At 24.4% G+C, this 25,224-nt stretch overlaps 2 protein-coding genes across 8 annotated transcripts in view; one reads left to right on the top strand and one right to left on the bottom strand.

Annotated features, from left to right (window-relative positions):
* The first annotated feature begins 5,680 nt into the window (after positions 1-5,680).
* The window catches only part of LOC114131353 (neurobeachin), a 224,593-nt gene continuing 205,049 nt past the window's right edge, over positions 5,681-25,224 (top strand). For 3 of the 7 annotated variants that reach the window (XM_050200863.1, XM_050200865.1, XM_050200860.1), the window contains exon 1: positions 23,248-24,364. Coding sequence is in view for 2 of the 7 variants with exons in the window: in XM_050200867.1 (XP_050056824.1) it covers positions 5,934-6,095 (162 nt within the window). In the remaining 5 variants the exon portion in view is untranslated. Of the gene's footprint in view, positions 6,096-23,246; positions 24,365-25,224 lie in introns of those variants that run through there. The other 4 variants (XM_050200867.1, XM_050200864.1, XM_050200862.1 and 1 more) reach the window with 3 other exon arrangements.
* Positions 10,445-18,183, bottom strand: LOC114131339 (troponin C, isoallergen Bla g 6.0101-like). The gene is made up of 6 exons (XM_027996528.2): positions 18,042-18,183; positions 17,921-17,948; positions 17,702-17,842; positions 14,493-14,621; positions 14,300-14,431; positions 10,445-10,754 (listed from the first exon to the last, which is right to left on the bottom strand). Exons 1-6 carry the CDS (start codon positions 18,051-18,053, stop codon positions 10,720-10,722), a joined length of 477 nt encoding a protein of 158 aa, XP_027852329.1. The 5' UTR covers positions 18,054-18,183; the 3' UTR covers positions 10,445-10,719.

The raw sequence follows: 25,224 nt of genomic DNA, 5'->3' as shown, positions 1-25,224 counted from the left end.
AACGGGACGTATGGTCACCCTATATAGACCTTATATATATTAATAGACAGAAACTGCCTATAGGCATAGCCATAAATTAGGCTTTTATTAAAGTAGTATTACAACTTGACAAGATTCACGGAATTATATAGGGTTTGCGCTACTTGTTGGTGAAGCGTACATATTATTTAGTATGGTCGTACTTATTGTTGTTATTTACGATTGCCTAATTCTTAGAAATTCCGTACCGATATTTAACGAGTCTAAATGACTTGAGGTGTATTGTAAAATACTTAATAGGGTAATAACATAGAACCACCTCTAATATAATAATGGTCTATTAGGAGCTCTATCCATAACATTTTCCACCACGTACACATTATAACATAATATTATATTATTATTTATTATATATTAAGTAAATTGTCCGATATCTTGTCTATAGAATAATCATTCAAAGAATAGTTTCACACATAATAATAAAACGCACGCGTAGGACACAAAATTATCTTTAAGTTAGTAAACGATGTATATTTATGTTCTAATAGGAACTCAAATGTTTTAATTATTTTTTTCTAAGTCAAGCACTTATAGTTTGGTTTCATTTAGTTTTTTCAATGTCTACAATACTGCCATAAGTACGTAATTAGTATAAAAAAAAAATAGACGTAATGATTAAAGATAAATACAAATTTTTATTTCTCGAATAGTTTTGTATGGCGTATAATAAATATGTAAATATTAGATATTTAAATATAGTGTGTACCTACACAAAATATCTTTAATTTGTATACGATTACGATATAATTACTATATTATATAATAGGTATGTTTAAAGCTAATATTCGAGAACGCATTAATATTATGTAAATCGATGAATAATGCCTAAATTTTGTAAATATTGTACACACACACACATATATATAAATATATGTATTATGTATTTTATGTATAGTGTACAAAATATATACCTATAGGCTATAGTATGCATAAATATCATATAAATCATGCGATACAAGACATTATCTATATGATATAATGTCATACATATATATACATGAATATGTTCCATTAAAAATATATTTGTGTGGTAAATATTATTCAATAATTTATAGTTTATACACGTTTTTTACTTATGTACAATATGATTATTTTTTAAGTTAACACTGATTTTCTTAAAAAGTATTTAATAGTACATTTAATATAGGTACACATATAATATTATTAATTAATTTTTTAGTTATAAACACATATGTAAAAAAAAATACGCATTTAATTATATATTATAAATCAGAATATATTTCTGAGAATTTCAAAAAAGGGAAAATAGGTAGGTCCCTATCAGACTATTTGCTACTAAACATTTATAGTTTATGATAAATTTGTACTTATTGCTATTAAAGTAAATTATCTTACTAGGTATTACTGTATAGTGTATTAGTAATAAAGTAAATTGAGTTAATTTTTATCTAAAACGTGTTATCTAAATATTAAATTATTAATTTATGATTGTTATAATAGTATACCTAATAACTAATATATTAGTATTATATTCTATTATTTTTTATTAACATTAAGTCGATATACCGACTTATATGGTGTGATATACGTTTGTAGTATAAAAAATCAATAACATAACATTTATCTAAATATTTTGTAAATACCATTATGTATACAAAATATAACAATATAAGTACTAAAAAGCTTAAATTCCTTCACAAGTAATATTTTTAAACTATAACAAAATAACCAAAATTGCTCATCTCAATTTAAAATATCTAAATTCATCTTAATTTTAGCTTAAAATATTTGTACTAAAATATTGTGTTTAAATACTTTTTAAAGTATTTTAGTTTCAGTATGAACTACTTATGATGAATCTATATAATTTTTTGAATTTAAAATGTATGCTTCCATTAGAAATAGAAGAACTTAAGAAATAAAATTACGACGATATAAAAAAGATAAACATATGTTTTATTATGATTTTAAACTATGTGAAAAATGTTAACAAAATATTGATTGAGAAAATTTATGTTTTTTTGTTAATTTAATTATCCAGCATACACTTTCTGTAATTTAATTAATATTTCCTGTCCGTTCGTAGTTCGTACCTACCTATAATATGCATACATCTTTTATATCACTTTATACATCCACAAAAGGTATACGAAATTTCATTATTAATTTAACTACAAACAAATATTAAAATTGGTAAGATTAAAACGAATTCGTGTATAATACTTACTATTGTGCGTAAATTGAATAAATTAATATTATACTGCACGGCTACTTATATCATAAAAATGTTTTACGGAGGCTCATTTTATCATATACAGAGGCAATCGATAGTTCCCGTGCGCGTAGGATAGTGTGCGATAAAGAAAATATAACATCTAATTCTAATAGCCAATAGATAATTTATAATATCGTTTCTACCCTAACATTTATATGATTTCACTAAACTCCATTTTAAACACATTTTCTGAGTGTATGGGTGTGTATGTACAATTTACGTAAGTATGAACTGTCTGTTATTTACATAAGTCATGTAAAGAAATCTCATGTGCATCAATATCTATATGATATTAGCGATTTTCTCGTATCGTTGTATGACGTATGTTGTATATTATAATATAATATTATTATAAATCTACTGAAAACTACAGAAACCGGAGATAATATATTATAATCCCACGAAACGCGTTGAAAAGTACCATGTGTAGGTAGGTACATTATGTTATTTATTTATTATTCGAATAATCTACGATATTTTATAACAGCTTAAATCGATGCGAAAATCTGCAACATTCTAATTATAACATTTAATAAGTATAAAATCGTTTTTTTTTTCAAGAAAGAAGTTTTTTTTATTAAAATTTTGCTTAAAGCCTTAAAATATACCTAATCAGTAAATATTTTGTGGCAATAGGGAGCTGGCGCAGATTATGTTATATAAAAACGACCGACACAATTTCAGGGCATTCTGATTTTCAAAATTTGATATATTTTTTTGTTTTTTATGTCGATGGGAGTGGTTCATTTACTCAAAAATAGTTGATTTTTAAAAATAACGCTGTTTATCATTACCTACCTATATATTTTTTTCGTAGTGTTATTCATACTGCTTTTATTGTTAAAATAAACAAATAAATAAAATTAACAAATTTCTCCAAAGCAGAATATTATATATTATTGTGTGTATTGTGTATAGTTTTCATATAAGTGAAAAAAAAATGTTAGAAAAATAAACGTGCAAAAGTAAACCATTGTTGTAAATCTGGTAATAATGCAATAGGTATCTAAGAATTTTTAAAAACTATTAGTATTTTGACTTAGAAATGTCTTCATAGTTGATTTCTGTGATTATAATATGATTGCTAACATTTTAAAAACTATTCTAATTTTTATAGTACTGAGTTATCAAGATACAAGGCCGTAATTGAGAAAAAATTTCAGGGGAGGGGGTCCAAATTTTTTTTTACGTATATAGATTCTGAACACTTCATTTTTACGTTAAAAATATAAAATTGGATCATTATCCTTATTTAAAACATAAGTTGTCATTATAATATTCAATTTACATAATAAAAAAATATTTCTACTTTTAAAAATTTCTGGGGAGGGGTGTATGGATCCCGGGACCTTCCCATCAGTTACGGCCTTGTAGAGATACCAGCAATGCAATAAGCTGTCTAACAATGATTACGTTTTTTTTAATTTTTTTAAAAAGAAGATTTTATGTCATAGATTGGGTGTACAACGTTAAAACTTTTAGGAATTTCATATTAGCTGTAATATTTACCAAGTTAGGTATTATTTTCAAATAGTTGAAGTTAAGTTATGTTAGTTGTTAATATCAAAAATAATTAGGTAAAATAGATTAAGTTAATTACTGAAATTTTCCAAATTTCTAACTATAAGTTAGCAGTCACCTTGTGAAAATAATAACGTTTATTTAAATACAAATTAGAACTTGGTTTTATTTTTTTAAAGAAAAAAAAATAGGTATAAATTTAAAACATTGTTTGATTAATGTAAAGAACTTAATTAAATGAGGTTTTAATTATATATATATATTATTATATAAATATTAATTATTAATTATTATCTACTCAGCAGTTACATTTTACTGAACATTGAGATTTTTATACTAAAAAACTTATTATTAACTTATTTTTTGTTTTTGTTTTTATTGCATTAGATTAGATGGCTTAATTAAATTAAATTTGTCATGAATTAAAATCGCAGCTAGTTAGATAGTAAGTTTATTTAAAAATAACTTTTTAAGTAGGTATCCAGTTTTGAGTATTGATAAACGATGAATAATAAAATATTATTCAATAAAATGTATTCTGGGATGTCTATTGGAAAATGTTCATAAATACTACAATTTTGATATAAAACATATTATATAGGTATTTGGACTAGGACTAGGACTAGGAAATTGAAAGTTAAACTATTCGAAACCAAATCAACTTCAGTAAACTTCACTCTATATCAAAAAGAATGTTTTTCATTAATTAATAAAAAATAATGTAACTTATGCCTTTACCTCCTATCTATATTTAAGCTTTAATTTTAGCCTCAAAAACAAAATATTTATGTACAAAACTACTAACCATAAATATAGCTCCCATTATTCATGTTGGTAATGCGGCATTTAAATTTAGGGTCAATTAAAACCGTCTAACATTCGTCCATCGGTAACATTTCAGGCGATTATTTTACGACTCATAATTAGTCTATTAATTGTTACTGGATAATCTCTAACTTATATGTACACAATGAACAGATCTACACAATCAACAATGTAGCCAATCAATATAATAATAGGTTTCGCAACAAATTAACTGATCATAAAAATCCTTATAACTTCTAAATATCGTCTCTAACTAGTAACTATTATTTGCTTATTCAAGGATATCCCATTAGAAGGCTATAAGGAAATTGGCCAAAACACGTATTGTTGTCTTAACAGATATAAGTAATATAATTAATTATTAATAATTGTAAAAAAAATATATATATTATAAGGAATGCATATATCTCAGTGGAGCTAAAGGGTTGGCCCCTCTCTCATGTATATGACTTTGGTATGTATATTTGTTTCTGTCATTTAATTATTGCGCATAAGATAATTAGTGTATAGATTGTAAATGTTCTTTTAAATAATTATTTAATAAGGTTTCAATTATGTGATAAGAAGGAGTAAGAGATGGAAAAGTTTAAACAATTTTTTAATTAAAGTTAAATTCTTAATAAGTAGGTACATCGCATAAAATAATTTATTGCAGCCAAATGGCTGTTTCTCAACTTCATTTATTCTACATTTAATCTAAATAAATGGCGACACAAAGGGTCTTACATTTTAGAGTAGGTAGGTAGGTATTAACTAGTATTTATTGATTTTATTTCATTTGTTCATTGGATTTTAAAATTAGTAAATGCAAAAGTATATAGTCCACTAATATTTTATAGAAATACTGACTAATTAATGATTTAAAAATTAATGAATAATAAGTACCTAATAATTTTACTACAGTAATTATAGGTATCATTCATTTTGTCGTAAAGTTTAATTTATTTTTAAAATAATATAAAATACTATACTAAATTGACAACCGGGCAACACTGTTAATTTGTTATCATGTTATTTCGTTGTTATCACAAGAATGCTGCCCAATCGACTGCCGACTTGTCAATATACTTATCTTCGGTGTAAACAATTTTCAATTGATATATTATATTATGTTATATGATTTTTCTAATATTTTACATTATAAATTTTAAAACTGATGCATTAAAATCGTTTTAAATTACATTATTATTATGTGAATTTACCGACGGGAGTCGGGAAATCGATTATTACCGGTCGTATTAGCGCGTAGTGTCCGTTGTAGATGTGGTAGGTGGGTTGTCGGTGTATACCAAGCTCACAGACTGCTTTACCGATGGAGGATCCGATAGATCCAAACGCATTTAGCGACATCAAGAGACCTGATGAAGTTGTGACGATGGCTACAACAGACAATTTGAAGTTTGGCGTGCTTATTGGACTTGTTGAGGTGGGCCAGGTCACTAACAAGGAGGTGGTGAACACCGTACTTCACCTGGTAAGCCAATAATTAGTCTCTATTGTCTTTTGGTACTTATGATAATTATTGGTTTTGTTTTGACTTTATTTATTGTCAATAAATATATATTGTTTTTCATACCTGTTTAGAATCTTTTCTCACTCCCAAGTCTTCAGTTTTAATTTATTTAACTATATGAGAAACATTTTTTATGGTTCGTTATTGATTGTCACTATTATTAAAATGGTTTTTAATTTATTCATTAGAATACGATTGATGTTTACGATGATAATTAGAATTTAGTAAAAATATATAGCACATTTTATGTAGGTAAATTAATTTTAGACATCTAGAAGTATGTATATGATATTTTATGTATTATTAGAAGAGATATTTTATACTTATAACTGTTTTTTGAATACAAAACGATACTATGTAGAATTGAATGTTTAAAAACATTTACCTATTAATTGTTTAGTTTTATCTTGTGACTCATATTGATTTATTGTCAAAATTAATGAACTTTGTATACCTATTCAACTATTTTCTTCCAATTAAATGGTTATTAATTTTCTACAATTATTTATTGATTAATTTTGTTGTAGTACAAACATTTAAAGTAATTATTTTATTATCAAATCATTCTATCATTTTATATAAATATTTGTTCTTTATTTTAAATTTTTAGTGATAACTTAGACTGTTAGATGTTATATTGATGTAAATACTAATATACCTCTATTTCTATTTATTAAGAAAATTAAAATCATACATATTATGTATATTGTTTATGTATGTGTTTGATTATATAATTTAAATTTAAATTTGTTTGTTAAGCATTTAGATATTTTATTATTATAATATGAAATCATATCATGATTTTGTGTTGAATTTTAATTGGGTATAGATATTGGCCTTCAAAATTCAATACATAATTCATTAGATTGGTATGAACAGAGGCGAAAAAACTAATTCAAATTATGGGGTGGCAAAACAAAAGTATTCAATACCCACCTAATAGAAAAAAATGTTTACTGTGCTCACTTATTTATAAATAATAATAAAATGTATCAAATAAAAATAGAAAATATAATTTACATTGTAAGATAACAGTATGAACCTAACCTAACCTACACATAGTATTTATAAATTGATATTCAAAATGGTATATTTCGTTTGATTAAGCAGTAAAGTTAATGATATGATATTTTTATTGTTTGAATTTGTACTTAATATATATATAGAGGAGTTGCCATGTAATTGAACATATTTTATACCTATTTTGAGGGTTACGACACTAAAAAGGTTGAGAAATGACGGTATAGTATAGAATTTATAAAATCTGTACTTCAATTTAAAATAAAAATCATCATCATCCCTTTCAGCTATGAGAAATTAGTTTTATTTAATAAATTAGTGTTTAAATTTATAAACATCAAGTTTGTACAAGATGAAATATTGTGTTAAAAATTAAAATAATTACTTAATTAATAATTGCTTAATTATTTTTTTAAAGAAACTATTGAATTAAAGTTATATTAATGCTAAAAACATTCTAATTTTTGTAGTTATAATCAGGTACATTTACCTAAATACCTACTTTTATAATTTTAGTTATGTATGCGTGGTATCTATTTATTTTTTTAACCTATAAGTATGGTAGGTATTAAAATATTTTAAATTTTGAAAGAATGTAAAATAGGTTGGTTAAGTAGGCATTAAATGCAATACTTGAATGAGTTAATTCAGTATTATTTTTAATTTGTAATAAAATTGATTAAAAATTCTATTAGGTAATAATTATAAAATATAAATTATTTTTTTTCTATATTTTGACTATAACTTGTTTTTAACTTAATACAATATATTGTTATTATGATGATATTTATTAGATAGTGACATAATTAATATTGTAGTATTTTATTAGGGGTGACTAACTTGCGGCTTGTGAGACTCCCATGGCTTTTGTCATTATCAGATGCTGTTCTCATCTTATTTATAAAAATTAATATTTTATTATCGTTATGAAGTTTATTCTTTTTGGTTTACATTTTTAAAATAAAATATCAAATTATATAAAATAAATCTATTAATAATTTTGACTTTTGGTATCATTTTGTTTATCTGTAGCCCACAAACACATTCATGTTGGTCACCGCTGTGTTGTATAATATAGTTTACTTTATAATTAAATTAGGTATATTGTTAATGTTTTAGTGTAAAAACAGAATAATAATCTTTGATTTATTTATGAAACTATTTTGTGTAACAGATGGCGTTAAGTTAATGTTCAACAACAAAAATAATAATAATACATCATCTAAGATATTCTGATATTCTGTAGAACATTACTCTGTTATATTGTAGGTACAGACTTGGATAGTATTCTGAATACTTTTTGAATACTTTTTTAACTTCTAATCACACTTAAAAAATAACTTAATTACTTTTTTCGTCATTGAAGCTTTTGCATTTGTGTATAATTATAAATAAAACGTGATTATTATAATATTCATTTATAAACAATGAATTGAAAAAAATATATTTTCGTCATTGAAATCTAATTCTACTAAAAAAAAGTATTCGAAAAATATTTGGAATACTTTTTGTAAAGTATTGAAATATATATTCTGAATAATTTTTTTTTAGGTATTTAGAATATGTATTCAAAATACTTTTAAAAAGTATATTACCCAAGTCTGTGTACCTAGTTATATTTATTCTCAAGCTTTAAACCTAGTTAGCATTATTATTTTTGAATTTAAAAATGAAATAAGATATAAAAAGTTTTGGTAAAAATTTTAGTCAATATTATAAGAGCTTTATAATTGGTACCTTTTTTGTAATGAGTGATTATTACTCATAAGTCATAATTATTATGAATATTATACGAAGGATAGCTTTGTACTTACTTGATTATTTAATTTAATTTTGGTTCGAATGTTCTGATGAAGTTAAATAGGTATTTAAGTTGTTAAGTGTTTATTTAAAATCTGTTATTCACTATGTCGCGGTCGTTGAGACGCTTAGTTGTAGATTTATATTCAGACTGTAATATGGCAATATCATACAAAAATATCTTCAACTTATTGGCGGTTATATATAGTACCATTTGTATCTATTGAATTATACATATTTTATTTATTTTTGTGTACGTAAACACGTAGTACGTACCTAAAATGCACCGTTATAAATAATCAACAATTAATACATTTAGATATCAATGGAAACTTTAAAAATATTCGTTTTAATAAAATATATTAATTTAAACTAGGTAATATACCTATTTTTAGATTTAGGTAATTTATTTAGGATGATACCTATGATGTTACACCCACTTTCATTTATTGAATTCGTGTTTTTATTTGACTATTAAATTGTTTTCTTGAAACCATCAATATTTAGTTAATAATCTTAAACCATAATCAACATTTTTTATTCAATAATTTCAATTAAAACAATTATTTCAAATTAATTGTATGTGGCAAAAATATATTTCTAGTGGTTCCGTGACATAACTACATAATTGTGTTTTTACAATTATATTATCTGTATTTAAACGAAAGGAGTATGTTATTTTACTCAAGATATTCTGAATAATTGTTATTTAAATATAATTTCTAGTTAAGAATGGGGTTTGGTACTTTGGTTATACAAATTTACATTATAATATATAACTCGTGAATTTTTGGTAAAAGAAAAATTATAGATATTTGAATTTTTGATTGTTAAGGAGACTAATGATTATTACTAACGAAATGGCTATGTGCAAAATTAGTATTTAAGAGTTTTGTAGTAATGACTTAATTCCGAGTTAGTTAAATTTAAGCTCACTAATTTTCTATAAAAGAAATGTTAAACTTGTATTTGAATTTTTATTTATAAACGGTGCTGGGAGGACATTTCACTCAATTCGTCGCCGTAGTTTCCCTTAAGTCGAAATTAATTCTGGTCTCTTTAACTAAATAACAGTCTTATACTAATATATGACCATTAAAAATATTTAAAGAATTTACCGATGTATTGTATTTGAATTTGAACTTAAAACTTAAATAGGTATAAGAAAATAGTTTTTACGAATTTCGGACTTAATATACTTAAACAGTTAAACTCCTGTAAAATCATTTTGAAAAATCTTAACTTATATCATCAAGATTTTTAACTTAGAATTACATTTTTCATTTACTCAAAAAGAAATAATAATTTTTTTTTAAATATCTTTAAATTAATATAGTCTAAATATTTCCCATCATATTTATCGGTATATGAATATGATAAAACAACTAACAGTTAAACGTTTAAGTATTTATACAGTTAAAAAGTTCTCGGACTACTTTTTAAGAAAACTAGGTAGACCTTTTTTTCTTCATGGACAAGAATACACGAAATCAAAATGTGTAAATTTTTATTACTTTATATTACGTTTTATAATTATTATTATTCTTACAAATCTTTGGGACCGCTGACCACTTATGACTGATCATTGGTTGGGAACACTGATACAAACCATATACCTATTTATATAGATAATTAAGTAAGTACTTTATAAAGCCTGTAGGTCTTTTAAATTTAAATTTAAATTAATGATATATGTTGTAAAAAAAAAACTGGGTTTTGAATAATCGTATATAAATCTAAAATGAAAATATATAATGCACTTTGATCAATCATCGCCGCCGGTCATGACTTCCATGAATTCTACAAAGAAATAAAATAAAATATACTTATTAATATTATTGTTCACTTGTTTACTTTTGTGTCTTATTAAATATGATCGCATAATAAAAAAATTAAAAATCAATTTATAAATACTTATCATTCCTTTTTTAATAGTTGTATACATACCACCTGTACTTCTTAGTAAATTATTTATAAAATAAATTAGTTTTGAAATTTCGTAAATTTGTTTATTTTGTTTTACATTAGAAAATAATATACAACGCTTACATTTGAAATTATTTTAAGATTGTATTAAATAATAATTGTTATCAGATTTAATAAGAACATAACTGTTTCAGTCGTAAATAGAATCAGTATTCTATAAATATGTGTGTGATTGTACGATGATGAATCTTTCATGTTTTCTTTATAAGTATTAATTTTTACATTTAAAAGTGCACGTGTTGATCAATGTATAAAAATAATTTTTAATTATTAAGTTGATTTTAAAGGTATTAGCTTAATTCTTATAAATTAATGAAAAAAAATATAAGTTTTATAATGATAATGCCTAGACTTATTCCTTTTTCAGTTTCTATTTTAAAATTTAAAATTATGCTTATTCTTGTATTATACTATTATATTGTCTTTCTAAAAATTCTATACCTACAGTAATTAGTAAACGTATCTTTTGTTTTCCAGAATATTTTACGTAGCCAAATTGTTTAAGATGTTTAAGCCAACGCAGTGATTAACTATTAGGAAGCTATAATAATATACATATAAGCTGTATATACTACTATAGTTTTTGGTAAAAATAAAAATATATTAATCATCTTATTTCGGTATAGATAAGGTGAGCTTAGGTTCATGACATTTATGCATATTTAGTAATGCGGCGATAAGACTGAATGTAAAATGATAATTACTTTTTTTTATGTAAAAAAAAAAAATTAGTGAAATTTTAAAGAATATCGTTAATTAAATAAACTGTAACATATATTTTGTTTAAATTACATTGTTGATGTAATTATAGAATAAACTTAATGTAAGTTAAAATAAAAAAAAAAAAATTTTCTTTTTTTTTATAGTTATTGATTTTACTTACATTATATATAATTAATCTGTGTATCTAAACTCTATGAATAATAATAGTTTTCTAAATTGAGAAGTTTTACCCTAGCTGTATTTTTAGGTAACCGATAAAATAATAATAATAATAAAAAAAAATATTTTAGAAATAACATTTACATTAAAAAAAAAATCTATATATATATATACATAGATATCGTGCTATACAAATATTATATTACTACTATTCAATGTATTCCGTACATATTTTTTTTTACCTGTGTTGTATTTATTTTTGAAGTATTTTTTAACAAACAATTATTTGTGACATTATTGACGAGATGGAACTAAACGCCAAGAAAATATTGTTGGCATTTTTCCAGTTAAACATATCGTTGTTTTACTCAATATATTTTTAATGCTTCTTTTATCTTGAGTAAAAATACGAATTCGTTTTAAAAAGGCAAGAATATTTTCAAATTTGTTCAATAGATTTATTACTTTATTTTATGATTTTCATAGCTATTCGAGGGTTTTCTTGTCTTATACTTCATATATATATATATGTTATAATTATATAGTGTGTATCAGTATATGTGACAAAAGTTGTACAATAATGAAAATTATGAAATATACCTTTATGTTATTATTTATAAAAATTTAAAAATTGATTCTGTTTTACATATTATATTATATTTTTGTTATTTTATACATAAAATAATTTTTATTTTTATAATGTTTTATTGGTATAGATTAAATATTTAAAAAATAAATAGTTATAATGCTTAAATGTATTAACTTTGTTAACTTGTACTATGTATTCATTACTAATTACACTCAAGTTATAACATTTTTTTTACATTTTTTTTATTCTTTTATTTTTGTAATATTATGTACCTATCTTATACTTACATATAATTGAAATTATGGTTTTAATTTGTATAATTTATTTTTACCAAAACATATATTAATAATATATAATTCTATTTCGATATAGGAGATTATAAGGATAAAGGGGTATTTTTATATTTCTGTTTTTTAATACTTTGCCATCATGTGTATCAAAAGTTTTCTAAAAGATACAACAGTGGTATCTTCTTGTATTTTCAAGTCACGTAAAATATTATCAGTTAATCAATTTTTCTTTTGGTTATTTAAATAGCTCAGTACGTGTCAAATATTTTTGCTGGTATTCGAGTAGATTATAGAAATATTAAAATCGATAATAGTAAAGTGTATAAATAAGTTATTTTCCTTTATTCAGTTTGAGTATTGATTAATTAAATTAACATACACCGTACAGTGGTTTATTTAATAAAATATATTTTTTTAATTTGCCGTCACCAACTTTTAAATTATGTTAGGTATGTATTTACCTACGCTATGTTTTTATGTGCATAATACTATTTTTTACGCCAAGTTTTTAAAAATAATTATTTATTTAGGTTATATATTTATTTTTAGATTCTGAGCGGAGCAATGAATGTATTGGTTTTACAATGATGTGTTTTTTTATATATATTTATTTATTTTTTTAAGGGGTGGGGGCTGTCATCACGGTTTGAAGTACAAAAATGCTTCAATATTTTAACCTAAAAAGGGTGAATTATTGTTAATGTTTCGAGTTGGTATAATTAAACTCAGCATTTTTTAAAATAAACATAAAAATAAATTAAAAATTACGGAAAAAAGAATGTATTATACGCAACTAGTTTTTGACTAAGTCAATCTCGTTGCAATTAAAATTATTAACCGTGGATACTTTAAATTGTCACCAAATATTTTTTTTTTGAATTTTATAGAATTTTTAAAATATTTCGGTTCTTTTTGAGGTATGCTGTTGACATTTTCTTAATTTTTTTCATTTTATTACTAATAAATATTTTTTATGCTAAAATAGTTTGAAAACTGAACACTAGATTATCTTTTGTTGTACTTATAAGTTACAGTAATCATAAACTGACAAATAGTATTGATAATAGATTATCACAATTCAAAGTCACTAATATGTGTTAATTTTGTTGTTGTTAAAAATGTATTAAACGTTTAATTTGAAGATCTACAATATATATTTTTATCTTAAACATTTAATATAAGATACATTTTAAGTTATTTTTACTGGAACTAAAAAAAAAGTTTAGGGTTATACCCACCTTAATTTTGTGTGTGTTTGAAAATCAAATTTTAATACAATTTAACATTCATACAAAAAGTAACAATTTCACCGTGCTTTTTGAAAAAAATCAGTTTATCCTACAATAGATATTACTGATAGTGACATAAATAAATTATAAGATTTTCTCAGAAATAATAATACATGCCGTCCCCGGTCAGAATCGTTTTTCCTATGGAATGATTTATCATTGAATTAAAATCCAATATTTTATCCATTATAGTGATCTCAATTTTCTCAGTTTTTATATTATAAATACATATTCAGAAAAGTTATTATTTAACATAAAACTAGTTAGTAAGTAGCTAATAAATATGTAAATATATTTTTTTTTACAAACCGTCAAAGTCTACAGTTCCAGAACCATCAGAATCGATTTCTTCTATCATCATATCTAGATCTTCATTTGTTATTTTGTCGTCTAATTCTTTGAGTATTTCTCTTAAAACATCCGTGGTAATGTAACCATTTCCTAGTGACATATAACTTTAAAAGTAACTTAAAATAATAAAATATTTTTTTATTTATTAAACCTTCTTTATCATATAATCTAAACGCTTCTTTTAGTTCCGCTTGCATAGCCTCCACGTCTTCCGGTTCATCTTCGGTTAGGAATCCAGCTGCTAGTGTAACAAATTCTTCAAATTCTAACTGTCCGGATCCTAAAAAAATAATACAGTGTTATTAAAATTTAAAATAATTGATACATTTTGTTTTAATTTGAGTATGTAATTCATTCACATTAAATTAATTTCTTAAAAGTTATTTTATATAGTATAAAACAAAATAATAATACTTGAACATACGTTTTGGATATTTTTAACGATTATATATTTAAATAACAAATTGACAGATACGTTTTAAAATTTAATAATAACGATGATAAATTAAGTTGGATGTTTTAAACGGTTAAAAACAATATAATGTTATAGCTAAAAAATATATAATGATGGCATCAATATTATTTTGTTGACAATTTTCATGAATATTCACCAAGATACCCTCCACCAGTTTTTACTTAAATTTCCTTATTAAAATTCTGATTATGACAGAAACAATTCGACTTACGTATTGCACTAAATCGTTCATAAGAATTTTATTGTAAATATATAAAAACCGAAGTTTGAACAAATGTTTTCTGAGTTTTTAAATTGTTAGAACTAAGTACTTAGTGGGAATAATAGTCCAAGACAATAACGATTTAGTATAAATGGGAGTTACAGTGAAAATGTTTTAAAAAAATGTTCGAATATAACAAGTACTAGACTAAATATGAAATCTATTTTACTATTTTAAATTGTGTGTTAAATTCTTATTAAGGACAATTATTATCCTTAGTATATTAAAGTCCAATAAATTAAACATTTTTTGCTTAAAAAAATTTAATTTAGATGCTTTAAAATTTTTATAATAATTATTCGATTAACAATTTAGGTAAAAAGGACGATTCTCATTAAAAAAAATGCCTTAAATACTGCCTTAGGATAATGAAGTATATGAAAATATAGTCTTTAAGTGTACCTACTTAAAGACCATATTTTCAATGCTTTATTAAAGGATATAAGAAGGTTAACTATGTTTAGTGGATCATCCAGTGTGTAACATGTGCAATAGTAAGCATAAATAAAAGTGTTAGAAATATGAGCTAAATTTTTCCTAAAATTTCTTCTTTTTACGTATATAAAATATAAAATGCATACAGTTTATGTATTTTAAGAATTGCGAAATTGCTTAAATGCTTCAGGCCTTTTAAAAATCATTCTGGGAATTTCATTACTTATGTAGGTTTTAATAATAAAAAACAATTTTACTGTTGCTGTCTTTTAATAAACTTAACACATTATTTCAAACAAAATAAAATAACTAAACATAATACCTATAAAACATAATATTTATGTCATCGAAGACTTAAATAATAATAATAGATTATATATTGTATATACAATGTACATAATGATATAATGGATATTGTGATTATACAAAATTAAAACCAATAATAGTACAAATAATAACCAATAATCATATAATATATTTAGTTAGTGTATGACACACATGCATCTGTTGTCTGTCTCCATCTTAACTAAAAAAAAGTGTATCCCTGTAGTAACTAAACGATTTTGCGTTCAAAAGTATCCATTTTACTTTGTTATTTTTAGTATTAGAGTGAATAGCTATTATAAAATTTAAACTTAAGAATATTATCCAGGGTCCTACTTTAACTTTTTTTTATATTCTAATTTTAAAGTGAAATAAGTGTGTAAAATATTACAATTTTAAAATCGTCTATGTTGCTCTAAAATTAAAAATTAAAATACTTACATATAAACAGGGAAATTAATATAAAATGTTTTTACTTTTAAATTAGATAATACGCCAATGTGCTGTAATATTAAAACTAACATAAAAAAATAGATTTGCTGGACATTAATTTAGTTTGTTATTTGTAATATGGAGACAACACATACGTGCATCACTTTTTCAAGATATCTATTGCTATAAATTATAGTTGCTACACTGCTACACCAATGCTACCTTATATTATTTATAATATTTGATAATAGCTACTTTCCACTTTTTTATTATTCATTTTTTTTTTTTTTTTTTATATTTAATTGTTAAAATTGTTAATATTCTGTTACATAACGTTAATTGTCGAGCTGAATAGTGTACTACAGCTCTTAATAAAAAAAAAAAAATGTTATTAGTTATTACTTATTTATACCTATACTAATAATGATTTTTATGATTTAAACCTATTTGTAATTCGTTTTTTTGTGTAGGTATTTAGTATTTACATCGGTAAATGTGTAGCTATTTGTAGTTCTTACCTCCCTAATATCAGACAAGGGAATTAAAAAAAATATATATCTCAGTATTATTGAAACATAGCCAAAAATAATTCTATGTCTATCAATATTTTTGTGTCTGATTAAGTTTCATACCTCCGGGCTCCAATATTGTTTATGTTTGCTTCAGTATTAGATTCTTAACATGTATGTGAGTAATTTTTTAACTAAATATTTTGGCAAATCAAATTATGTAGATAAATTTATAAGTATATTTTATATAATCTTATATAAATAATAACATTACAAATTTACATTTAATAGTAATTTGTCAATTCGTAGATTTGTAAGTTAGTTCGTACTTTTAGATATATTATGCTGTTATATAATAAATCATGAACCAATTGTGAGACATTAGTCTAAAATATAATTTTATTTAGCGGTTGGAATATTTGATTCCAAGTATAAAACATTTTAAGTTATTATAACTTTATGTTAAATTTTAAGTCACACGAAAATCGAAATTAATAATTTTCAATGTGACTCTTTAATTCATTATAATGGACTAAATATGGCGAGACATAATTTATATATTTTTGTTATAATAATAATACATTTTTTGTAATTAAAATATTAATTTAAAACATTTGTTTCTTTTTTATTTGCAGGTAAGTGTTTTAAGTTAGCAAATCAATTAAAAGAGAAATCATCAGTCATATTTTAGGTAATACAACCAAAATTAATTATCATGGACATTATAGCAAGTTAAGTGTGTATACTATTGTTATTGTTTAATAAAAGCAAATTTGTTTTACAAATCTAATAACAGATAATTTAGATACATTTTTATTAAGTATTTTTTAGTGTTAGTTTGGTACTTGCACTTAAATTATTTAACTCATATTAATTAAGTGTTTGATTAGCAATAAGATAAGTATGATAATTAAATCACTTACCATCCGCATCGACCTCAGCAATAATTTCTTGTAATCGGTCCTCAGAAACGTCGTGACCTAACATTTGAAGAATTGTACCAACCATGTTGGCTTCAATGTATCCTTTATCTTGAGCGAAAGCATCGAAAGCTCGTTTTAGTACTAGGATAAATATTTCAATTATGGAACCGTTTAATATAAATTTTCTTTAAAAATATATTGTAAATTAATAATACTTACGAGCTATTTGGTCTTTGTCTAAATCGTCCTAAAAACCATTAAATAATTTTGATATTTTATTATAATCTATTTCATAAGAAATTGTGTGAATTAAAATAATTGAACTATAGCTAGCACTTACTTTGGTTACCATTTTTGTGGATTAAAAAATAATTCTATTAAATTGAGCTACGCTGCTGTTCTTTTGAGTGAACTATGTTTTATAAAGCAGCCAAATATTAAGGTGACTAGCAGAACTCCGAAGACTGACGCATAGACGTCATAAAATGAAGTGGTCCCAAGCCAAGTACCAACACTCTCCCTCCTGATTGTTCAAGTTAAAATTACGCCTATGTATTGTCTCTTCCCTTAAAAGTTAATTTTACTCATTCTTTTAAATGCCATTGTAGAATCGCTTAATATTTTTTACTCAGATTTATAAGTTGTGTAATTTATTACTCTTGCGCTATAATGGGCTTTTGTGTTTTGAATTAAATAATGACTATGTAATTATAGTACTTATTACACTTATTATACTTATATACATATATATTATATATGTTATATATATGATAATATACCTATATATATATATGCAGGTATATGGAATATTATATTATATGATTTTTATATATTATGTAGGTTATAATATGTATGCATTTATGTATTTAATATCTATCGACTATAAGTTGTTTGAATTTACGTTTTCTGTTATAAGAAAAACTAGCGTATGTTTTATATTATTAAATTGAAGTAAATTTTATAAATAAGTCGCATATTGGACACTATTTTGGCACTCGATTATGGATCGACCGCGTTTAAATTTAAATGTCATTTGGCGTGCACACAATGGGGACATATTGTATCGATTGTTATTCACCAAAAACCAAGTATGTGGTTTCAACGCATTTATAATAATTATTTATTTGCTCACCCTTTAACTTTCTACCTACCATTGTCAACGAGATATTATGTTTTATTGTAATTTTCATTACCGTCGTAACTCGATGTTACCTAATGATTGCTCATTAATTATTAATATATTATTTAAAACATTTACAAATATTTCTAATTTTTTTGTGTAGGTTATGAATATATAATATATATTCTAGGTTATATTGTTTTGTGTTCTTTGATTGTCTTCCAATTTATGAATGATCTTTTTTAAAATACATAATATTAATTTTTAAACTTCCTAGGCGTTAAGGCAGTGTGGTATATTATATATTTGTGTATCGTAATTTATAACTATAACAATATATTTAATTATAGTATATGTACTACTTGTCTTATGAATTTGCAAAATTAACCTTAATAAGAAAACCCATCACTCATAAATTCCTACTTTTATTTTGACGCTATTCTTAGTTAAATTTGTAAAATTGTTTTATTTTAATTGTTTTATATCGATAAATATATGAATTTGAACACATTTATATTTTTGTTTTATATTTACTGGATACACGTAATTGTCCGTGAAAACTTTTGGAATAATATTTAATTTAGAAGAAAGGTTTTGAATTAATTATGTAGATGAAGGATACTAAATGTTTGTGTAGTTTCAAATAACTTTAAAGTCATCGACATTTTTTAGAGTATAATTTCATAGTTTGAGTGTCATATTTTTCCATTTAAAAAACTTTCATTTAATTAACACATTTTTACTATTCAAATGTGCGGAACTATCGGAGTTATAATTAAAATATAATTAAGTTATAAATGCAAGATAAAATATAAAAAAATGTGGCTCGCTTAAATCAGTTAAGTTTTTAAAATAAGTATAGAAAGTGTCTATTTAAAAATTGTCGTTAGGTAACTAACATTTTTAAAATTTATATTATTGTTAAATTTGACTTTTTTTAAAATAATTGTACTATAAAAAACATAATTTTTTATATTATTATTATATAAAAGATTTAAAAATAATCTAAATAAGTATTGTTGTGGTCATATTATATTTAATATTGTGGACAGTATATTTGCACAGTAATGGCTCTGTTGCATCGTAACTATAAGATAAACGTTGAGCTGTTTTATTCATTGGTTCATTCTGTATTTCTATATATATGATATTTACAGAACTTTCCATTTAATGTTATGTTCTATAATTCCGGTTGACTTTCAGTAGGTAATAATAATATGATCCATCGGATGGTGGTAGATAGTGGTTTGCACAAGACAAAGTTTTACGATGTATTTTATCACATAAAACTTACAGTTGCTCCCTTAATAAAACCCTCTTGTACACTACTGTTGACTTCCTTCCTTGCAAGCTTTAACTTGGGCTAATTATTTTTCATGCTCCTAACGTATAATACAAAATGTACATTACAATATTGTATTCAAGATTGTTCAACCTTAGCAACAATTATTTTATATAAGCGATAGCAAAGAATGATTACAATATTCAATGTAAACAGTAATAATTATTTTTGTGAATTAACGAAACTAAATTGTGCGATGCGTTGCTTGTGATGTAAATTAGTTCTCAAATTAATTTAATTAAATTAATTTTATAAAAACAATTAAAGATTATCTTTAAATAATATTTTAAAACTCGCGTTATTAATTTGAAAATAAGACAACTAAATGATTTATCTCGTTATTAATGTTTTTAAACATCTGTGATATTATATTTTAGTTCTCTTTTAATTACATAAATAAAAAATGTATCTAAATCATATTTCTCGGATTTAAATAATTAGTTATAGTGTATAAATAAATAATTCAAAGCTTTCGCAAAGATTAAAAACCTGACAATACCTGACAATATAATGATTATAATTCACATTTTGAATTATATACAATATGTTATTTCCTTTTTTATTATTTAAATATTATCTGAATTATTTATATAATATTTACTTACATGTATGTAAATAGAACTTCATATCAATAAAATTGGTTTGTTAAAGGTAAAATATCGATCGTAAGAGCCACTATAAAAACGATTTCGAACTCTTAACTGAAATGGATTACCAAAGTTTCTCAATTTGTGATAGTGAACTTATTTAAAAGAAGAAAAACAATTAGGCCACTTTTGTGTGTTCTCGTTCGTATTGTCTTCATTCGACTCGGCTTGGCTATTACCGCCTAGTCTATGGTACTATTATCCTTCTTCCTTTTGTTCTTGCTATTGATTCAAAGAACACAATATCATGGCCAAGGAAAAAATCCCTGCGCCTAACATACAACTGATAGAAAATTCTTGATTGTCCTTTTTGTATTATTAGCATGATTTTTAAATTCTACGGTTACAATTTTTATACCTACAATCTACATATTAATATAAAACTTAAAATTATCAAATTTGTTAAACATTTATAAGTCATTTATATTTTAAAGTGTTGTTAAATAAATAGTGGGTAATTTGTAGAAATTATGGCAACATTTAAATTTTTAAGTTATTTAAAGTTTTGTAAAAAGTATTTAGGTTTTAAATATCCAGTTAACATGAATGAATTAAATTTGTTTGACATTTTGAAACTGTATTTAATATGAATTGTTCTAAAAATAAAACCGGAATTTATATTAATCGGTTTATTTTGGAAATGTATTGTAATGTTTTGTTAATAATTCTCAGGTGTAGTTCATTATTATCTTATAAGGAGAAGAAAATATTTTTATAAGAATTAATTAAAGGTGCATTTTATAAAAATTAAACTTTATTTACCTAATTTTACTGCATTTTTTTCATTTTACATGTACAATTTTTTAATTAAATTATTTTACTTAAATTTAAATAATAGAACAGTAGAAATATTTAAGCATTATGATGCTGAAAGTACTTTTTTATATACATAATTAACTGCTGATCAATTGCTTTGAGCGTTTTTTTTTAAATTTTCTTGAGTAATGTATGCTTTGATATTTCGATTGAAAAATGTTTGAAAAAAATTAATTAAGTAATCAAATTGGAAATATTTTACTTTAATTTCATTTTTATATTTGTATTAGATTAATGTGTTAATCAATATTTTTTTTCAATCATTAACAATTTAGGTTATTAGCTTATAAAAATAAAACGTTACTACATATTAATAATTACATTGTTTTTTTTTTTAATTTGGGCTGTAACAAATCAATACGTTTCAGGAATAAAATAATTTTATTGTTGTTTTCTTCAATTACACTCAGAGTTTCGAGGAGGTTAGACGGTACTCTACTTTTTCTTTGCTATTTCTGGTCTCCATATGGTTTCGATAGTGCACAAGGAGGTGTTTAACTGTATGGAGTTCTCTGAAAGTTTAGAATTGTGTTGGTTCTTCCTTTGCATAAGATGTCCGTGTGAAAATTTTGAGTGACTTATACGTAGTCTGTTTAAAATTACTTTATCTTTGCGATTGAGCGAATAACATTTAGGCTACTATGTAGTAGTGTTTTGATTTCTTTAAGTTTTTTGTTAGGTGTGTGCCACTAAAAATTGATATAATAGGTGCTAAAATTCCTATGGATGTCAATTAGAGAGGAGTAGGTGCGTATTTCCGACATAGCGGTATTTAATGATTGTCGAGCTACTTGGTTAGGTTTCTCATTGATATCAATTGTATGATGGCCTAGGTAATAAATCATATGTTTTTGTCGGCTTTTGCAATGATTAATCAGTATTGTTATTTATATTTGTAGTTTCTTTATTTTTAATTAATATGTATTTTATTAATCTAATTAATATATAGGTATATACTGTATATTATATGCATTTAGATCGTAAGTATATTGATAAACTGTTATACATATTTTCTTTCGCTAAAGCAGTTTTAATTATATATGATTTCCTTAACTAATATTTCACTTTATTCTCATAAAGTATTTATCCCGAATATGCATTTAGGGACACTTTTGAATTCGTTTGAAATGTTTACCCCTTTATTATAGAATTCCATTGGATGTCCATTAGTAGTGAATAATTTATTAGTAAACGTGCTTATAGCATACATACGTTGTCTTTAAAAATGTACTATATATTATATTATTGTATTGTTTAAAAAAAAAGTATGCGCGCTTTTGTACCATGAACAGTTCGTATTGTTATGTATGCTACTTGGACTATTGTATTTTAACGTTTTTTTCCAACACATTTTATTAGATTTCGACACTTCGACAGTGTATAAATAAGAAACTGAACGATAAAAATACAACATTTAGAAGAGAAAAACATAATTACCCTGGTAGTGGAATTTGATTAACATGCATGTATTATATCTCAAATGACGAAGAAGATAATAATAAACATACTTTATATGTATATGTTATGCGTGGTTAAAGTAGAGAACTGTGTATTTGGTAAATTATGTTTTATAAAACGATATTTTTATACTATTACATTTATACTTATACATTTATAGCATGTCAACGAAATGATAGTATTAAGTGTATAATAAGTTTACTTTTTAAATTCGTTATTTTATTTTTAACGAGTATTTGGTTTTATTACAAGAAAGTAAAAAAAACGCACTCGTATGGAGTCGGTGATGGTAATATTTGGAAAATATAAAATATGTTGGCGTGAAAAGTATGAATAGTCGGCAGAAGTAGATTTTCTGTATAGGTTGAGGGAGGAGGATGTCGATGAGGGTGAGGTGACATATTCGGGTAAACGACTGGGACAGGGAAACCGACACAGTGGTGGTATACAGATCTCTGGGCCCGCGGATGATGGCGATCGCTTTGTAGGGTGGTGGTGGAACGAGGAAAAGAACCAGCTATCATTTAAAGATGGCAGCACTGTTTACAGTATTTCGGGGGACAATTTTACCCTCTTTCCGCCGGGGAGGCTGGTCGCAGCCACCGCCGCCGGAGCGTGCTTCTATATTTTTCACAACCGTCGGCAGTCGACGTTTAAACGCGCTACCAGATCAATCTAGGTTGGTCGTCGTCGTCGTGAAAGCCATGTATTGCCGTTGTCGTGATCGTGTTTGTCGTGATCGTAATTTGTTCGTTATACCTGGTGATTTTTCGTCCGTTGCGTCTAATATATAGTGTATATACCGGTATAAAGTTTGTAATAACCGCTGCGTTTTCGATTATTTTTTCCATTTATTTACATCGATATAGGTGTAAAGTTTTTCACTAAAAATCCTCCACACATTTTCCTTTTCCAACTTATTACTCAGATACTCTGGCAACCAACATGTTTGCGTGTTTTTCTTTTTCTGTCTGTAAACACGTATAATATAAATATATTTACACACGCACAACATAAATATATAAATATATATATATATATATATATATATATGTTTCCGTGTTTTTTCATTATTATTATTTCCATCATGCTGCTGTCACCGTAACTGCTGTCATGTTTTCTTCTCTTTCTTTGCTTCTCACTTAATAGTCTTTTATCTCGAGTACTTAGTTTTCGTCGTATCAATCGTCATATACACTACGCTTTCTCGCGCCGATCAGTAGTGTACTCAAGTATCAAAATTTATTCGTGCGATGGAGTCCGACACAATGTTTACTTAGGTGCTTTTAATTTTATTATACATTTTTTAATATTTGAATGTTTCGAAATTGCTTTTTCTATACTTGGAGGGTGGTAGTTTTTTTTAAGAGAGATAAGCTACAAACAGTCGTCCAGGCCACCCTTATTAAATTAATCATAAGTTTTAAAATTCATCATAGCTAGAAAAGTTAAAAAATAAAAGTTAATAGTAAAATTATTTATTAGTATTTGAATGTGAATGGTGTTAATAATATTCTCACACGGCGTTTTGAATAGGCAATGTTGCTACATACGTGAATGCGAATTCTTCGCACTAAACAAGTAAAATGGTTGACTTGTTTCTGGTATTTTCGGTTCATATTTAACTGTGGAATGTCATCAAATGTATAGTCACATACAATTCCTCGAAGGAAGTTAAACGTGAGAATTTCACTAAATTGTGGTCCTCACTTCCAAATAGTTCTATTTTAAATGAAAGATAATTTTTGCTCAAGTAAGTTGAGTTGTAAATATGAATGATGATCGAACATTGTGTATGTTATATTCGTGATATGGTCTACTCGTATTCTTTGGATTAAATAGTTTAAGTATAAACATGATAAAAATAGATTTTTATTCTATGTAAATTTGAAATCTATAATGTTATAGGAATAATGTTAAAACTTCTTGTATTTACTATTTGAAAGTAAACTGGTGTAATGTAAACACTTGTATTACTCCATCACTTAAGAATAATAAATTCTTAATCACGTTTATATTTTATGTCTAGTTAAATATTTAATCTTTTTTAAGTTTATAATTTATTCTGAACAAGTTTATTGTTTTGTTTTTTAATGATTATCAAAATTATTATTCAATATAAAAAAAAAATATTAAAAAA

Source organism: Aphis gossypii, chromosome 2 (assembly GCF_020184175.1).
Source record: "Aphis gossypii isolate Hap1 chromosome 2, ASM2018417v2, whole genome shotgun sequence".
Classification (NCBI taxonomy): Eukaryota; Metazoa; Arthropoda; class Insecta; order Hemiptera; family Aphididae; genus Aphis; species Aphis gossypii.
This window is presented reverse-complemented; position numbering and strand designations above follow the sequence as displayed.